Here is a 16,902-nt window from a genome sequence, read left to right on the forward strand (position 1 = left end):
CCTGTGCCCTCTCCACTGGGATGGGGGAGGGAATGGGGTGAGGCCTGGCCTCAGAGCCTTGGGGTTTTTGGCAGTCGATGGAGGCAGGGCCCTGAGGAACCCCACTCCCCACCCCTTACTTTCCTTCCTGAGTCCTTTGTCCTCTCCAGGAATGAAGAAATGGGGTGAGTACAGCGGCCAAACCCTGGATATGCTCCCCTCCAACCTGCCCTTCCTTATGAGAGCAGATTGCCCAACCTCTCTCCCAACATTGCAATTGTTGCTTCTAATAATAAGAATGATGATGAGAGTTACCATTTACGGAGCACACCATTTATGGTGTGCCAGGCAGGCCCTGTGCTGAGTGGTTATATTCCATGTGCGTTCTGTGATTATACCCATTTTTAAGGTGAATAAACTGAGGTTGAGAAGGATGGCTTGCCAGGAATCATGCAGCAAGCCAGTATTAAAGTTGAGACAAGAACTCAGGGCCTTGGACAAACATCTTCATTTCTCTGCATCTACTCTCGATTTGGAAGATGGGGACAATTACACCCACCGATACTACAAGGCCCTGATAAGAATGGGATAAAGTGCGTGGTGGGCACTTAGCACAGTACCTAGCATGCAGCCATCGCTCAGCAAATAATACTGCTGCTGTTATTATGTTAGTGTTAGTATCAGAATTAGTATTAGTGTTATTATTGTTGTCGTTTGAATTAGAATGAATAATAATTAGTTTCAGAATTAGTGTTTTAGTATTATTAATAATGGTATCAATATTAAAATTAGTATTAGATTACTATTAAAATTAGCATTAATCTTAGTATCAATATTAGAGTTAATATCATTATTAAAAACCCAGTGCTGTCGAGTCGATTCCCACTCCTAGTGACCCTATAGGACAGAGTAGAACTGCCCCATAGAGTTTCCAAGAAGCGCCTGGCGGATTCGAACTGCCGACCCTTTGGTTAGCAGCCGTAGCACTTAACTGCCACGCCACCAGGGTTTCCAATATCACTGTTAGTAGTCAGCAGAATTAGTATTAGTATTGGTGTTAGAATATCATTGGTATTGGTACTAAATCAGTACTAGTGTTAGTAAGAAAAGGCCAAGTACACAGTCCAAACCAAAAACCAAACCCAGGGCCGTCAAGTCGATTCTGACTCATAGTGACCCTATTGGACAGGGTAGAACTGCCCCATAGAGTTTCCAAGGAGCACCTGGCGGATTTGAACTGCCGACCCTTTGGTTAGCAGCTGTAGCACTTAACCACTACGCCACCACGGTTTCCAAGTGCACAGTAGGTACTCAATAAATGAATAAGATACATAACATTCATTGAGATTTCAGTTTCAAGACTCATTTAGTCTCCCACATCACCCTATTGAGTAATTATTATTGTTACCCATTTTTACAGCTGAGGCACTGAGGTCCAGAAGGTATAGTAACTCACCCAGGGTCACACAGCTAGTAGGTAGTAATGGCAGTCTATGGATGAAGATGGGCTGGCTCTAGAATACATGTCCTGAATGAAGCCATTGCCACTTAAGTCATAGATGTCTTTGTTGTCCTTGTTCTTACTAATGAAGGCTCAGCACAGGGCGTGGCACACAGAAGGAGCTCAATAAATGGGAAGTCTTGACTTTGCTCTTTTTCCTCCTCAAACCTCCCATTTTACATATGGGGACACTGAAGCTCAGAGAGGTCAAATAAGGATGGTAAACTCCCTTTGGGGTGGGCTACAGGGTAAGCAGATTCCACTGATTCAGGGCTCCATCCTTGCCCTCTACCTCTCTGGGTCTTGGTCTCCCCATCAGTAAAACAGGTGGTCAGGAGAGCTCCCTGTCCCATGGAGCCCCAATGCCTTCACCAAGTGGTCTTCCAGCCTGCCCTATGGGGACCCCCAAACTGGACGCCTACTGTATGTATCAGATGATTTTACATGAAGATGCTGTGGTGGTTGATATTGTCATTATTGTGGGGAGGTGGTGAGGCAGGGCAGAATGGGGGGGGACTAAGGTGCAGAGGCCCAGTGACCCTCTGCAGGTCCCTCATGGCAACCATATCCCCCATCCCACCCACCCCAGCACCACTTGCCCGGGGCTTAGCCCAGCCTGCCACCTGGGGTCTCCAGAACTCCCTCTCATACTCTGTCTCTGAATGTCTTTTCTGTCTCTGCCCCCTCTCTACAACATCGTCTTTGTCTCCCTTCTCAGTTTCACCACCAGTGTTCTTAGCCTCTGTCACTTTCAGGCTTTCTTTCTCCCTCTGCCCATCTCTGTCTGTCTCTTGTTCTCTCTTTGCCTCTCTATGTCTTTAACTGTCTCTGACTTGCTCTGTGTGCCTCTCCCTCTTAGTCTCTTTCTCTCTGTACTCACTCTCTGTCTCCTTCCAGCTCTGTCTCTTTCTCTGTTTATTTGTCGCTCTCTGTGTCTCCCCATTTCCATCTCTCTGTGTACCTCTGTTTTTGTCTATCTCTCTGCCTCTCTTTCTGTCTCTGTCCCTTCAATTCTCTGTGTCTTTCCCTTTCTTCAACTTATCCCACTCCTCAAGGACCCACAGAGGAACTAACCCCAGGTTCTACCTCAGTTTCCCGCCTCCAAGGCAACACCGTGGGTGAGAAGTTGAGGCCGTATCTTTGGGCACCCCTTGCACCCCGCCCCCACCCTAAGACAGCCTGTTACCGCGACCAACAGCCACGGTCGCCTTCATCTGATAAGACTTATCTGCTGGCCCAGGGCAAGACAGAGCTGGCGTAAGCCCCAGTGGGGTGCTGAGTGAGTGTGCCCCTGCCTCCCGCCAGACTGGGCCTGGGTCGTCAAGGTGTTCCACAGGCTTTGGTTCAAATCCCATCAAACCTCTTTAAGCCTCATTCTTCTCACCTGCAAAATGGGTACAATCACATCTCTCCTCTCCCTGTAGCTAGGATGACTCACATACATAAGGGCCCAACCTGCACCTGACCCGCACACAGTAGGGGCTTTACAAACACTCATGGAAAAGCCCAGAGAAGTCATGAAACCATATCTGCTATTTTCAGGTTATCTGGTTTCAGTTCCTTTCTCTTGGTCAGACATTGAAGTCCACAGGAGCCCAAGGCGAGTGGGGTCCAATAATACACAGGGTGGGCAGGTAGGGTCAAGAAGGACCCCCAGTGTCCATGAGGTGCCCCACAGGCAGAGAGCCTGCCCCCTCCCCGGACTGCCCCACCCACTAGGGCACCAGCCACTCCCTGGAGGAGGGAGGAGGGAAAGGGGAGGGAGGGACGGAGCCTCAAAGGCCAAGGCCAGCCAGGACACCTCCTGGGATCACACCAAGCTTGAGCTCACCACATCCTCGAGGCAGCTGAACTCTCCGCATCCACCAGCCCAGGTCAGTCTTGACCCTCAAAGAGCCCCCAGCAAGGCAAACCCCAAGCCTGCTGTCCCTAACCTCATGGCTATTCTTCTAGCCTGCTCCAGGCTCCCCAACCCACTGCTGGTCCCCAAAGTATCTGCCACCTTTGAATCCCTTCACAGGTTCCCAGAACCCATCCATGTCTTTCCAACCTTAATCTCTGTCCCCAAACCTACCCCCCAAAGCCCACCTCTGCCCTCACCCCCATCTACTCCTTCCAAGACATCTCTGTTCCCCCCATCCCTTAACTCTGCTCCCCACACCAGGTCTGTTTCCCCTAAATCCCATCTCCACCCTTCAAAACATGCTTTCATTTCCCCAAAACCCTATCTTGGCCCCAAATCTGATTTTCATTCAGATTCAGATTCTTCCCTGAGTTTTCCCCAAACCTCACTTTTGCTCCCCTGCCCATTTCTGCTCCTAAACCTCTTGTCTGCTCCAAGACACCCTTGTCTATGCCCCAAACTCCTTTTCTGAGCCCTCTAAACCCTAGCTCCATCCTTTTACCCCATCTCTGCCTTTCAAACCAGTATGTGTTCCTTGTGACTTCTCTCTGATCCCCCAAGACCATTTCTCTCCCCCGACCCCCTGCCTGCTCACCAAAATGTCTTTGTTACTTCAAACACCAAGTCTACTCCCTCAAGTCTGGTCTGCTGCCTGAACCCTCATGTCTGTCTTCCCTAAACCCTATTTCTGCCCCAAACATGTTTCTGCCCCCCAAAATCTCATCTCTAGCCCCAAATCTTTCTCCATTCCAATTCCATCTCTGCTTCTCAAATCCTACCTGTGCTCCTATAACACATCTCTAATCATCAGCCACATTTCTGTCTGCCTAAACCCACCTCTGACACCTAAGTGTCACATCTGTGTTCACAAAACCCTTGGATTCCCCAAACTGTTCTATGATCCTCAAAATCCACCTCTGACCCCGAAACTACATCTCCAACTTCTAATCTTTAGCTCTGACTCTCAAACTTCACATCTGATCTTCAACTCCTTTTCTACTTTCCCAATGTATTTCTGAGCTTCCAGACTTGTCTTTGCTCCTCAAACCCTATACCTGCTTCTTCCAAACTTCATGGCTACACCCTAAATCTCTCTCTGACTGACTCCTCAACCCAATATCTGACCCTCAAAATCTGCCTCTAATCCCCCAGGCCTCCTACCTAACCCCCAGACTCCATCTCCACTCCCTCAGTCCCTCGGGACCCTCCCTTAAGGGCTGGGATAGGGCTGTTACCTGGGGTGAGGGGCTGGGGCTGAAGGAGGAGGCGAGGGTGCCGGGCTGCTGTCTGTTGCTGTTGGGGCAGCACTTACTCTAGTGGGGCAGCTGATAAGGAGCTTTCATATCCCCCTGCCTCGAGATAAACTTTATCTCTGTCTGGAGAGTGATAACTGGGGGTGGGGGGCTGGGCCCCTGTCATGGGAGGGGTGGGCAGCCCTGGATCCACCAAGGTGCTGAGTGCAGGGCTGGGGACATGGGGACTGGAGGTGGTGAGGTGAGAATGAGAGGATGAGGGAATAGTGAGGATAGAGACAGAAAGAGAGCAAGAGACACAGTGAGACAGAAAAGGAAAGGAGGGAGAAACAAAAAAAGAGGTACAGGGTGACAGAGGAAAAGAACAAGCTACAGAGACAGGAAGAGAAAGGAGAAACAAAAACAGAGTCAAAGAAAGAGCAAGAGACAGAGTGATCACAGGAAAGAGACAGTGCTAGAGGGAGAGAGACCTAGGAACAGAGAAAAAGGGTAAGATAGAGATGCAGAGAGAGATACTCCAAGATAGAGAGAATCCTGGAGAGACAGATTAACAAAGAATTACAGACAGAGAGGACAGTGATGGAGGCTGAGACGGAGAGATCACAGTGAGACACCCTCCCCAGGGAGAGACAGCAGGACTCGGGCATAGAAGGGATGGTGGTGCATGCATTCACAGGCCCATCTCTTTCCCAGCGCACCTCAACCCTGGGCCTAACCCTTAGCCAGCCTGCACAATGGGTCAAGTAGGTGGGAGTTTTGAAGATAGCCTCCTACTCTATCCCTGTCACCCCACCCTACAGGCAGGGAAACTAGGCCCCTCAGATTCACAGGGTCTGGCAGGGGCAGGGGCAGGGGCAGGGGCAGGGGCAGGGGCAGGGGCAGGGGCAGGGGCAGGGGCAGGGGCAGGGGCAGGGGCAGGACTGGAACCCAGGTTTCCTGACTCCCCTTCCTGGGCTGTGTGCAGTGGGGTATGGTCAGGGGTGTAGGAATCATGGAAAGAAGGTCTGAGGGCCCAAAGAGAGAGACAGAGGGAAGAGGCAAACAGGCAGAAACAGAGAGTGGGAGACACAGAAAAATAGACGGAGATAGAGAGAGATGTTCAGAGATCTTTGAGTGGAGAGGAAGAGAAACACAGGTATATAGAGAGTGTGCTAAGAAAGAGAAAGAACAAGACAGAGAAACAAAGAGACAGAGACAGAAATAAAGTGGAGAGAGATAAACAAAGAGATATAGACATGGAGAGACAGGGAAGGAAAAAACATGAGACATTCATAAAAGCACACAGAAGGAAGGCAAGATATATTGTAGAAGCATAGACAGAGATGAAGGAGAAAGAGTCAGACTTGAGAAGAAACAGAGTCAGGGAGAAAGAGACATAGAGATAGAGAGACACACACACACACACACACACACACACACACACACACAGGGAAAGACAGAGACAAAGGGGGCAGAGACCAAAGTATATATCACAGGTTTCAGCTCAGCCTCTGCTACCACCTTCCATCTGGTAGATGGGTAAACTGAGGCCTGGGAATGGAAGGGACTGGAGGAGCATGAAAACAGAACTATGGCAGGGGAGAGGGTAGGGGTAGAGGGAACACCACCCACCTGGCCCCCTCTTGGAGGAAACCAGTGGCCTTGGGGTAATTTCAAAAGTTGGGCGGGGATGGCAGAGATAAGCACTGAGGGGTACTGACCCTCCCATGGAGCAGGGAGGAACTGAGGAGGCCCCCTGTCTGCAGACCCAACGGAGGTGGGGGAGGGGGGAGTCAGACAGGAAACCATGGGGTTTCTGAGAAAGTCAGAGGGCAAGATGCAATAGATAGGAATGAAGTTGGGGAGCACAGGATTGTGAACCCCAAAGACCCAGGGGGGTGACCAAGGGGTCCAAGGGACCCTCGGTCTGCACCATCCCACCCCCACCCAAACTCTTTTGGAGAGGGGGGAGTACAGGGGGAGGAGGAAAATAAGAAGAGGAAGTGGGGGGGGAGGAGAAGAGGAAGAGAGAAAAAGATGAGCAGAAAAGGAGGAGGGAGAGGAGAAGGATGAAAAAGAAGGAGGGAAGGAGAGGGAGGAGAAGGAGAAAGAGCAGGAGGGGAGGAGAAAATGAGTAGTAAAAGAGGAGTGGAGGAGCAGATGTGGAAAGGGGAAGAGGGAGATGAGGTAGATGAAAAATGAGGGGAGAAAACAAAGAAGAAAAACTGGAGGGAGAGAAGAGAGGAAGTTGAAAGACAGGAGAAAGGTGAGGGGGAGATGGGAGAGGAAAAGGTAGAGGCAAAGAAGAGGAGGGCAAGGAGGAACAGAAGGGAGGGGAGAGAATGAGAAAGGAGTGGAAAGAGAAAGGAAGGGGGAAGACAAGAGGAGAAGAAGGAAGAGAAGTTGAGTGAAAGGAGGGAAAAGAAATTCAGAAAGAAAGATGGGAGAAATGGAGGAGGGAGAGGAGGGGACAGGAGGACAAGAAGTGAAAGAGGTGAACCAAGAGAGGGAAGAAGAAGAGGAGGAGAAGGAAGAGGAGGGAAGGGATGAAAGTAGAGGAGTTAGCAGAGGGAGGGAAGAGGGGCAAGGAGAGGAGGGTACGGAAGAAGATGAAAGACAGGGAAGGATGGAAAGTGAGAGGATGGGGTAGAAGACCAGTGAGAGATGAAGGAGGAATGGGAAGGGAGGAGAGAGGAAAAGGAAGAAGATGAAGAGGAGGTGGGTAATAGCAAGGTGGAGAAAAGGAATATGGGAAAAGAGGATGGGGTGAGGAGGGAGAAAGGAGGGAAGAAGAGAAGGTGGACAGAGGGGAGGAGAGGAGGATTTCTGTGTCTGAGACCCCCTTCCTGTCCTCACAGGTCAAACCCCAGAGGCCCCATGGAGTTCCCTGGCCTGGGGGCTCTGGGGACCTCAGAGCTCCTGCCTCAGTTTGTGGATCCTGCCCTGGTGTCCTCAGCACCAGAATCAGGGGTCTTCTTCCCCTCTGGGCCTGAAGGTTTGGATACAGCATCCTCCTCCACTGCCCCTAGCACTGCCACTGCTGCTGCTGCTGCACTGGCCTACTACAGGGACGCTGAAGCCTACAGACATTCCCCAGGTAACTATTGGGTGGCTGCTGTCTTGGCATTGGCTAGATGCTGTTGGGGTTGCCATGGAGACCTTTAAAAAAAGACCGGGTCAAATTCCCACTAGGAGTCATCTTGGAAATAGCTGGAAGCTTTTCATATAGATGTGCTGACCACTCCCCCTAGTTAAGCCCCAAACCAGAACCCAGTGCCATCGAGTCGATTCCGACTCATAGTGACCCTATAGGACAGAGTAGAACTGCCTCATAGAGTTTCCAAGGAGCGCCTGGTGGATTTGAACTGCCGACCCTTTGGTTCGCAGCCATAGCACTTAACCACTATGCAACCAGGGTTTCCTAGTTAAGCCCAGACCGGGGAATTCCAATGCTCTTCAATCTGCCATATTAGGGCAGCCATATTGAGAAGCAATATTGGAAGTATGTGGTGGCTGCCCTAGTTGTCAAGTGATCTGCGGGGCTCCAAATCCCAACAGTCAGTCATTCTGAAAGCCCATTTGGAAATGGTTGGAGCTTATTGCAGTTGCCAGAGTTACCAATGGCTGGCAACTGCTCTGGTAACCTGTGGGAAGTTTGGAAACTTGGCCACCATGTTGGGGCTGTTGGGCACGATTGCACTCTGAAGGGTGAGGTGAGGGAGGGGATCTAATACTGATCTCTCCTCTTATTTCCTCCTTCCTTCCCATATCCATCCCCTAACAGTCTTTCAGGTGTACCCATTGCTCAACTGTATGGAGGGGATTCCAGGGGGCTCACCATATGCTGGCTGGGCCTATGGCAAGACCGGGCTCTACTCTGCCTCAGCTGTGTGCCCCACCCGTGAGGACTCCCCTCCCCAGGCCCCTGAAGATACAGATGGGAAAGGCAGCACCAGCTTCCTGGAGACCTTAAAGACAGAGCGGCTGAGTCCAGACCTCTTGACCCTGGGGTCTGCACTGCCTTCATCACTCCCTGTCCCCAGCAGTGCCTATGGGGGCCCCGACTTTTCCAGTACCTTCTTCTCCACCACCGGGAGCCCCCTCACTCCAGGGACCTATTCTTCCCCCAAGCTGCGTGGATCCCTGCCCCTGCCACCCTGTGGTGAGATTCTCAAAAAGGGACAGGGAGGTTGAGGTGGGGCTGGGGTGGTTCAAGGCAAAGTTGAGCTGAGCCGGGCTCCCTCTTCCCCTCTACTCACCCCACCAGAGGCCAGAGAGTGTGTGAACTGTGGAGCAACAGCCACTCCATTGTGGCGGAGAGACAGGACTGGCCACTATCTGTGCAATGCCTGTGGCCTTTATCACAAGATGAATGGGCAGAACAGGCCCCTCATCCGGCCCAAGAAGCGCCTGGTAAGATCCCAGGCCTTCCTCACCTTATACAGGAACGACTGTTCTCACTCTGTACAGGAATCCTTGCCCTCATGCTCTACAGGAATCCCTGTCCTTACACATGTAGGAACCCTTGTCCTCATACTTACGGGAATCTACTGCTCACCATCCTACATAGGAACCCCTGTCCTAACCAAAAAAAAAAAAAAAAAAACCAAACCCAGTGCCATCGAGTCGATTCCGACTCATAGCAACCCTATAGGACAGAGTAGAACTCCCCATAGAGTTTCCAAGGAGCGCCTGGTGGATTTGAACTGCCGATCCTTTGGCTAGCAGCCGTAGCACTTAACCACGACACCACCAGGTTTCCCCTGTCCTAACACCATACAGAAACCCTTGCCTTTGTTCTATACAGGAAAAACTTCCTCTCTTCCTGTGTAGAAATCCCCGCCCTCTCCTCAGACAGGAATCCCTGTCCTCACCCTGTACAGAAAACCTTGTCTTCTTCCTGTATAGGAACCCCTGCTGCAAAATAGGAACTCCTGCCTTTATCCAATACCGGAACATGGCTGTGTACAGGAACTCCTATCCTCAGCCTATCTTTAGAGGCTTCAAACGAGAACCCTTGTCCCCAAACCATACAGAAACCTCTGTCCTCACCCTTCATAGCAGTGTTTTCATCCTTGGCTTCACATTGGAATCATCTTGGGGCACTTCAAAATAACTGGGGCCTGGGACTCCTTCCCCAGATATGAGTCCTCCTGACATACTCTATGAGCCCATATCCCCCACTTCCACCTCCTCAGTATATCGACCCTCAATCCTCTCTTCCCCCAGATTGTCAGCAAACGTGCAGGCACCCAGTGCACCAACTGCCAGACAACAACTACGACACTGTGGCGGAGAAACGCCAGTGGGGACCCTGTGTGCAATGCCTGCGGCCTCTACTACAAGCTACATCAAGTGAGACTCTACCTCTCTGAACCTCCCTTCTCTGCCTTCCCTGTCCTCACACTTACAGGAACCCCTGTCCTCATACCATGTTTCCCCGCCTCATTCTGAACCTCCTCTGCCCCTCATAACCCCTCTTCCCTTTTCCTTTCTCCCTTTTTTCCCTTCCCTTTTCTTCTTTCTCCCCCTTCTTTCTCACTCTCCTGCCTCCCTCTTTGCTTCCCTTTCTCTTTCCTCTTCCCTTCTCTTTCTCTCCTGTCTTCTTCCTCTCTTTTTCTCCTCTCTCCTTCTTTCTACCTTCTCTGTTAGCCTTCCTCCCTCCTCCCTTCCTTATCTTCTGCCGCCCTTCCACTCCCTCCTCTCTTATTCCTCCTTTCTGCTCCCTTCTCCCCCCTCCATCTCCTGTCTTCTTCCACCTCCCCTCTTTCCCACCTTCAGTCATCATCTAACTTCCATTCCCCTGCCCTAGACTTCAGGCAGCTCCTATCAGCCTTGGAGGTTTTCCCAAGCTCAGGACCTCACAATCTCAGGATTCCTTAGGAAAATACCTGTACCTGAGAGTACACTCCCTATTCCTTGAGCCTATTCCATATTCTTAAAAAAGCAGGGTGGAGGGGGTATGCCTGGTACAGACAATGAAAAGCAAAGGTCTAGAGTTGAAAAACACTGACGGCCTTCCTTTTGGCAGGTGAACCGGCCACTGACAATGCGGAAGGATGGTATTCAGACTCGAAATCGCAAGGCCTCTGGAAAAGGGAAAAAGAAACGAGGGTCAAGTCTGGGAGGTTCAGGAGCAGTCGAAGGACCAGCTGGTGGCTTCATGGTGGTGGCTGGGGGCAGTGGTAGCGGGAATTGTGGGGAGATGGCCTCAAGCTTGGCATTGGGCCCACCTGGTACTGCCCATCTTTACCAAGGCCTGGGCCCTGTAGTGCTGTCAGGGCCTGTTAGCCACCTCATGCCTTTCCCAGGACCCCTCTTGGGCTCACCCACAGGTTCTTTCCCTACAGGCTCCATGCCTTCCACTACCACTGCCACTGTGGTGGCTCCACTGAGCTCATGAGGGCAAGGGTGGTGACCTCACCCCCCATAAGAACAGCTGTCCTAGCCTGCTGCAGTCTTTACAATCCAACCCTCTGGGCTCCAGACACCCCCTGGCCTGGACTTTCAAAGCTTTTGTACAATAAAATCACCAAAGTCCTGAAACTGGAGGTGTGAGTCTATGTGTGACAAATAAATTGCAGTGTTAGGTGGTGTGTGTGCCAGCATCTGTGGTTATTTAATGACAGTCTATGGCTATAATGTACAATTGAGGAGACAGTGCATGTGAGGCTGTGTAGATGCATATGTAATACTTCACGAGTACAGGCTATGACATGTGATTGTAGCAATCCATGCAGAACTGCATGAGACAGTGCCCAGGTTGTGTAGTATGACATGTGCATCCACACATCATGATGAAAGACAGCATGGGACTGGCCATTTGTCTGTGAGGTTGTGACTGGGTGTGAGGCTGTGTGACACTGGGTGGCTACAAGAGGCAGGGTACGGAGGAGTGTATGAGAGGCTGTGAGATAGCACTTGATGAAGAAATGTGTGTGGTCGTACTTGTGTGATTGTGCATGACTTTGGGTGATCTTTGAGATGGTGTGACATGACACTATATGTACTGGGCACAAGAAGACGACCAATATACATTTTTTGAATGTTGAACAAGAACTGGATATGATGGTCTGTGGAGGCCTAACAGTGTGACTGTGATGGTCTGTGTGTCAGGATGTCTTTGTGGGTCTGGTAATGCCAGTATTTCTGTGCAAGTGTGTGTGTGTGTGTGTGTGTGTGTGTGAGCACATCATGTGGCGTATGCCCATGTCAAGAGTGTTCCTGAGTGGCTGATGATGTGAACAGGTCTGTGCACATCTGTTTGTGGATTGAATTAACATGTATATTTTCAGTCAGTGTAAGTTAGGGACCCTCTTCTAAGAGACAAAAGACATGTTCAGGAAAGAAAAAGGGGGAAGGGGTGGGCTGGAATGGTAGCCTTCAAGATGGTCAGAAGGCCAGTGCTGGGCAGTGGAGTTGTCAGTGCATCATCCTGTCACTCATCTCTTATCTCTTGGCCCAGTTCAGCCTGCAGCCCTGTGGGAACTAGGAGAGAGAGGAGGAGATCGGGAGGGCAAAATAGCCTTTGAAGGTAATATTTAGACCCTGGTAGGTGGGGAGCTCCCCACAATCCCAACTCCCTCCCCAATACACAGACTCATTTGGGTGAATTGTTCCACCCAAAGTGGAATCTGCCTTTCAGTTTAACAAACACTTCCCCGGTGGTACAGTGGTTAAGAGCTATGGCTGCTAATCAAAAGGTCAGCAGTTAGAATCTATCAGCTCCTCTTTGGAAACCCTATGGGGCAGTTCTACTCTGTCCTATAGGGTCGCTATGACTCGACGGCAACAGGTTTGGTTTTTTGGTTTTACATGGGAGCATACTCGTAGACAGGTAATATCCTAAGCCAGACAGGTTCAGAGGCCACATAGCTGGTGGCAAGGGGCAGAGCCCAGCAGTCTGGTCCCAGAGTCTGTGGCTTAGCCACTCCACTGTCCCACTGCTCATAAAAGCAGGCAGCACCATTTCCTGAGGGGTCACTGTGGATCAGGCGGCAGGCTGGGAGGCTTCATTTGCTTTTGTTCACTGACACCTGAAAAAAGCACTCAGAAGAAAGTATACATGTACTCATTAATGAAAAATTGAGACTTTGATGAGTAACTTGCCCTGACCATACAGTTTAAGGAATGGATTTTGGATGGGGTGACCTCCCCATAAAGTGAGTGTTGCTCACACTTAATTGGGCTGCTTCTCTTTACAGCTTCTCCTCTAGAGCCCTAGAGATGGGGATTGTGAGGCCTGTATACCCTGAACGTGAAAAGGGTTGGACCTCGGTCCAGTCCATATGATGGGTAAGGAGCAGTCCTCATAAAAACAATATTTCTTCATCTAGTAACCACGCTAGTGACTCTGAGTAGCCCATTTCAGTATCATAGTAGTCTATGCTCACTACAGAGATTGCCCACGACTGCCCTAAGCCTGTAGAAGCCTCCTGTCTCACTGCTCCACAGAAGCCCTCTCTCAGGCTCTGTAGGAAACCCTGTCCTTGTCGTGAGCAGAAATACCTCTCAGAACCTGTGTTGGCAATGTGCCTGGACCTACATAGGAAGTCCCGGCCTCACCTTGTTCAGGAACCTCTGTCCTCACCCTGTATAAGGACAGCTGTCCTAGCCTGCTATAGGAACCCAGCTCTGAAATGTCAAAAGAACCTTAGGTGATGCAAATGGTTAATATGCTCACGTTCACCCAAAGGCACCTCCAAAGAAAGGCCTGGAGATCTACTTCTGAAAAACCAGCCATTGAAAATCCTATCAAGCACAGTTCTACTCTGACACACATGGGATTGCCATGAGTCAGAGTTGACTCAACAGCAACTGTTTTTTGTTTTGTTTAATTATCAACAGGAAGCCTACCCTGATCATGGACAGAAATACCAGCCCTCACCTTGTATATGAACCCCTGTTGTCCACCATTTTGTCATCTGATGTGATTTTCTTATGCGTTGTAAATCCTACTTCTAGGCTGTTAATGAGGTGGGATTAATGGCAGTTATGTTAATGAGGGAGACCTCACTCTGCAGGATTAGGTTGTATCTTGAGTCAATCTCTTGAGATATAAAAAAGAGAAGCAGCAGAGAGGAGAGGGACATCATGTCACCAAGAAAGAAGCGCCAGGAGCGGAGCGTGTCATTTGGACCCAGGGTCCCTGCTCTGAGAAGCTCCCAGACAAGGGGAAGATTGATGACAAGGACCTTCCCTCAGAACCAACAGAGAGAGAAAGCCTTCCCCAGGAGCTGGCGCCCTGAATTCGGACTTCTAGCCTACTAGAATACGAGAGAATAAATTTCTGTTTGTTAAAGCCATCCACGTGTGGTATTTCTGTTATAGCACATAACTAAGACAGGAATCTAAGAAATAAAGCAGCACAAAAACACCTACCCTGTATAGGAACCTCTGTTCAGACCTTGTTAAACAACTTGTTATCTGAATCACCGTGAACACCTGTCCTGAAGCTGTACAAGAACCCCCGACCTAACCCTCTAGGAACCTAGCTCTGATCCTGTACAGAAATACCTGTCCTGAGTATGTTGTGATCATCTGGCCTAACTGTCTACAGAAAACCACTCTCCTGGCCTCTAAATGACAACCTAACCTTAATCTGTATAGGCAAAACTGCTTTTACACCCTTCTCTCTCACCTCACTTTATGATGTCTCCAACCCCATATTTTCCTACAAACCTGCATTACCATGTAACAGAGTTATTTTCCTGACCCCAGACAGGAAACACTAACTTGATCCTGTACAGAAACCCCTACCCCTACATAGTACAAGAATCTCTGTTCCAGCCCATAAAGCAAAACGAGACTAAAGGGGCACACCAGCCAAGGGTAAAGGACTGGAAGGCAGGAGGGAACAGGCAAGCTGGTAATAGGGAACCCAAGGTCAAGAAGGAAGAGTGTTGACATGTCGTGGGGTTGGTAACCAATGTCCCAAAACAGTATGTGTACTAACTGTTTAATGAGAAGCTAGTTTGTTCTGTAAACCTTCATCTAAAGTACAATTGAAAAAAAAGAATCCCTGTCCCAATACTTTAAAGAGAATTCTCTACAGCAACACTCTGTCCAACAGAAATATAATGCAAGTCACATGTGTAATTTAAAATTTTCATGTAGCCACGTTAAAAAAGTAAAAAGAAAAGGTGAAATGAAATTTAATTATATATTTACTTTAAATACATCCAAACATTAACATTTCAACATGTAATCAATACAGAAAAATAAGATATTTAAATTTTTTTTCATACTAAGTTTTCAAAATCCAGTGTGTAGTTTACATTTACAGCACATCTCAATTTGGACTAGGCACATTTCAAGTGCTCAGTAGCCACATGTAGCTAGTGGCTAACACTGGACAGCATAGCTCTATGGAGTCTATAGAATTCTGTAGCAGACACTGCTATGGGCTCATCAAAACCTGTTCATTATCCCTGAGCTCATTCTATCTTTTCCAACCTCCCTTGCAGTTAGATGTGGACATATGATAGAGTTCTGGCCAAGAGAGTGTAAGCAGAAGTGTTACGCACCACTTCCAGGCCTGGCCCATAAAATCCTCTCCGGTAATCCTCCACTCTCTCTCTTGCTCCATTTACCAGCTGAATAGCAAGAACTCCGAGGAGGTAAAGGAAAATAAAGCCACTAAATGGAAGTTTCCTTGGCCCATGAAGGACCTGTAGTAAATATGCAGATTGGATTTTGTGTGAGCAAGAAATAAACATTTATTTGTTAAGGCCTCTGAGATTTTGGGTTTGTTACAGTAGCTAGCATAATTTATCCAAATTAATAGCAATTTCTTGACCTGAATCTGGACATGAACACCTAATCTTACTGTCTATATGAACACAAGCTCTGAACCTGTACAGAAACACCTCTTCTAACCCTGTACTGGACCCCCTGATCTCTTTGTAGAAACCTGTCATAATGCAGTCTAAGAAGCCCCATCCTGAACTTGTACAGGAACCCCTAGTCTAGAGCTCCCTAGGAATGTCTGTCTCATATTGCATAGAATCTCCTGCTTGATCCAGGAGAGGAACACCACTACTAAAACTATAGGAACCTCTGGGCCTTCCCTGTCCAGGAAGGTTTGCTTGACCCAGTAGAGGAACACCAGAAGTGACCTGGCCTTGTAAATGAACCCCTGTCCTCAAACCTAACAGAAAAGGAATACCTCTCTTCAGGCCACAGGGAACCCCTGCCCTCATCCTATAGAAGAATCCCAGCCAGGTAAGGAAAACCAAGGACTGATACTCTAAGCAGGGATTGGCAAACTATAGATTGCAGGCAAGGCCAGCTTGTAGCCTGTTTTTACCCTTTCAAAGGGTTGTTAAAAAAAATAAAAATATGCCATAGAGACCTTATGTGGTCTTCAAAAGCCTAAAATCTGGCCTTTACTAGAGTTTGCCAACCTCTGCTCTATAGGAACCTCTCTCCTGACTACAAAAAATTGGGCCTTGACCCATTCCAGACTCCCTACACTCTTATTTTGCAAGCATAACAACCCCAGAATGTTTCCCAGTGTGTATCATTGTATGTGTATTTTCTTTGAGGTTTAAAGGTCTTAAGTCTATGACTCTCTTCCACTGGTACAAAAGGCATGTTCAGATGGAAAAGAATGAAAGGCATGAAGAGGCTGGAAGTGGGGGGGAGGTCTTCAAGAGGGTCAGAAGGCCCACCTACTGGGCGGTGGGGCTGTCAATCTATTTGTTAGTCAGCGCTGCTGAACCCCAGACCGCTTATCTCTCTGGCCCCAGCCTGCAGCCCGGTAGGAAATGGTGGAGAATGAGAGGGAGATTAGGAGGACAAACCGACCTCCTGCAGAGCTGATATTTAGACAGGGGTGGGAGGGAGAGCGGGCCATAGGAACAACTCCCCCTACTCTCTAGGCACACAGGCTTTGTATTACAGCTTGAGTGCAGTTTACCAGGTGGAGGGAGGCAGATAGGGAGACCAGCCAACCATGAAAAACTCCGACTCCATTCTAGCCTCGGGCAATATTATTATCACAATTTTCCATATGAGGAAACTGAAGCACAGAGATGTTCAGTAACTTGCCCAAGGTCACATGGCCAAGTCATGTAACCTCAGTTTCCTTATCTGCAAAGCAGCATTAATAATGGGAAGTACCTCATAGAGTTGTGGCTAACAATGCCTGGTGTACAGTACTTGCTAGCGTTACAATTGGAAACCCGGTGGTGCAGTGGTTAAACAACTTGGCTGCTAACCAAAAGGTGGGTAGTTTGAATCGAACTCGGAGACCCTATAGGGCAGTTCTATTGTCGTATAGGGTC

General features: G+C 49.1%; 1 protein-coding gene across 2 annotated transcripts; it reads left to right on the forward strand.

Moving 5' to 3' along the window:
* The first annotated feature begins 3,254 nt into the window (after positions 1-3,254).
* Positions 3,255-11,347, forward strand: GATA1 (GATA binding protein 1). 2 transcript variants are annotated; one of them, XM_064278267.1, is made up of 6 exons: positions 3,255-3,354; positions 7,474-7,712; positions 8,400-8,777; positions 8,883-9,028; positions 9,845-9,970; positions 10,647-11,346. In XM_064278267.1, the coding sequence occupies exons 2-6, from the start codon at positions 7,493-7,495 to the stop codon at positions 11,016-11,018; spliced, it is 1,242 nt and encodes a 413-aa protein (XP_064134337.1). In that variant the 5' UTR covers positions 3,255-3,354; positions 7,474-7,492; the 3' UTR covers positions 11,019-11,346. The 2 variants fall into 2 exon arrangements, with proteins under 2 accessions (XP_064134337.1, XP_064134338.1); XM_064278268.1 differs by lacking the exon at positions 3,255-3,354 and adding an exon at positions 6,608-6,881 and having other exon boundaries at positions 10,647-11,347.
* Positions 11,348-16,902: the final 5,555 nt, after the last annotated feature.

Source organism: Loxodonta africana, chromosome X (assembly GCF_030014295.1).
Source record: "Loxodonta africana isolate mLoxAfr1 chromosome X, mLoxAfr1.hap2, whole genome shotgun sequence".
Taxonomy (NCBI): domain Eukaryota; kingdom Metazoa; phylum Chordata; class Mammalia; order Proboscidea; family Elephantidae; genus Loxodonta; species Loxodonta africana.

Coding starts and splice junctions, on each gene's coding strand:
- GATA1 (XM_064278267.1), top strand. CDS start 7,493: ATGGAGTTCCCTGGCCTGGGGGCTCTGGGGACCTCAGAGCTCCTGCCT. Junction 8,778..8,882: donor CCTGCCCCTGCCACCCTGTG/GTGAGATTCTCA, acceptor TCACCCCACCAG/AGGCCAGAGAGTGTGTGAAC. Junction 9,029..9,844: donor TCCGGCCCAAGAAGCGCCTG/GTAAGATCCCAG, acceptor CTCTTCCCCCAG/ATTGTCAGCAAACGTGCAGG.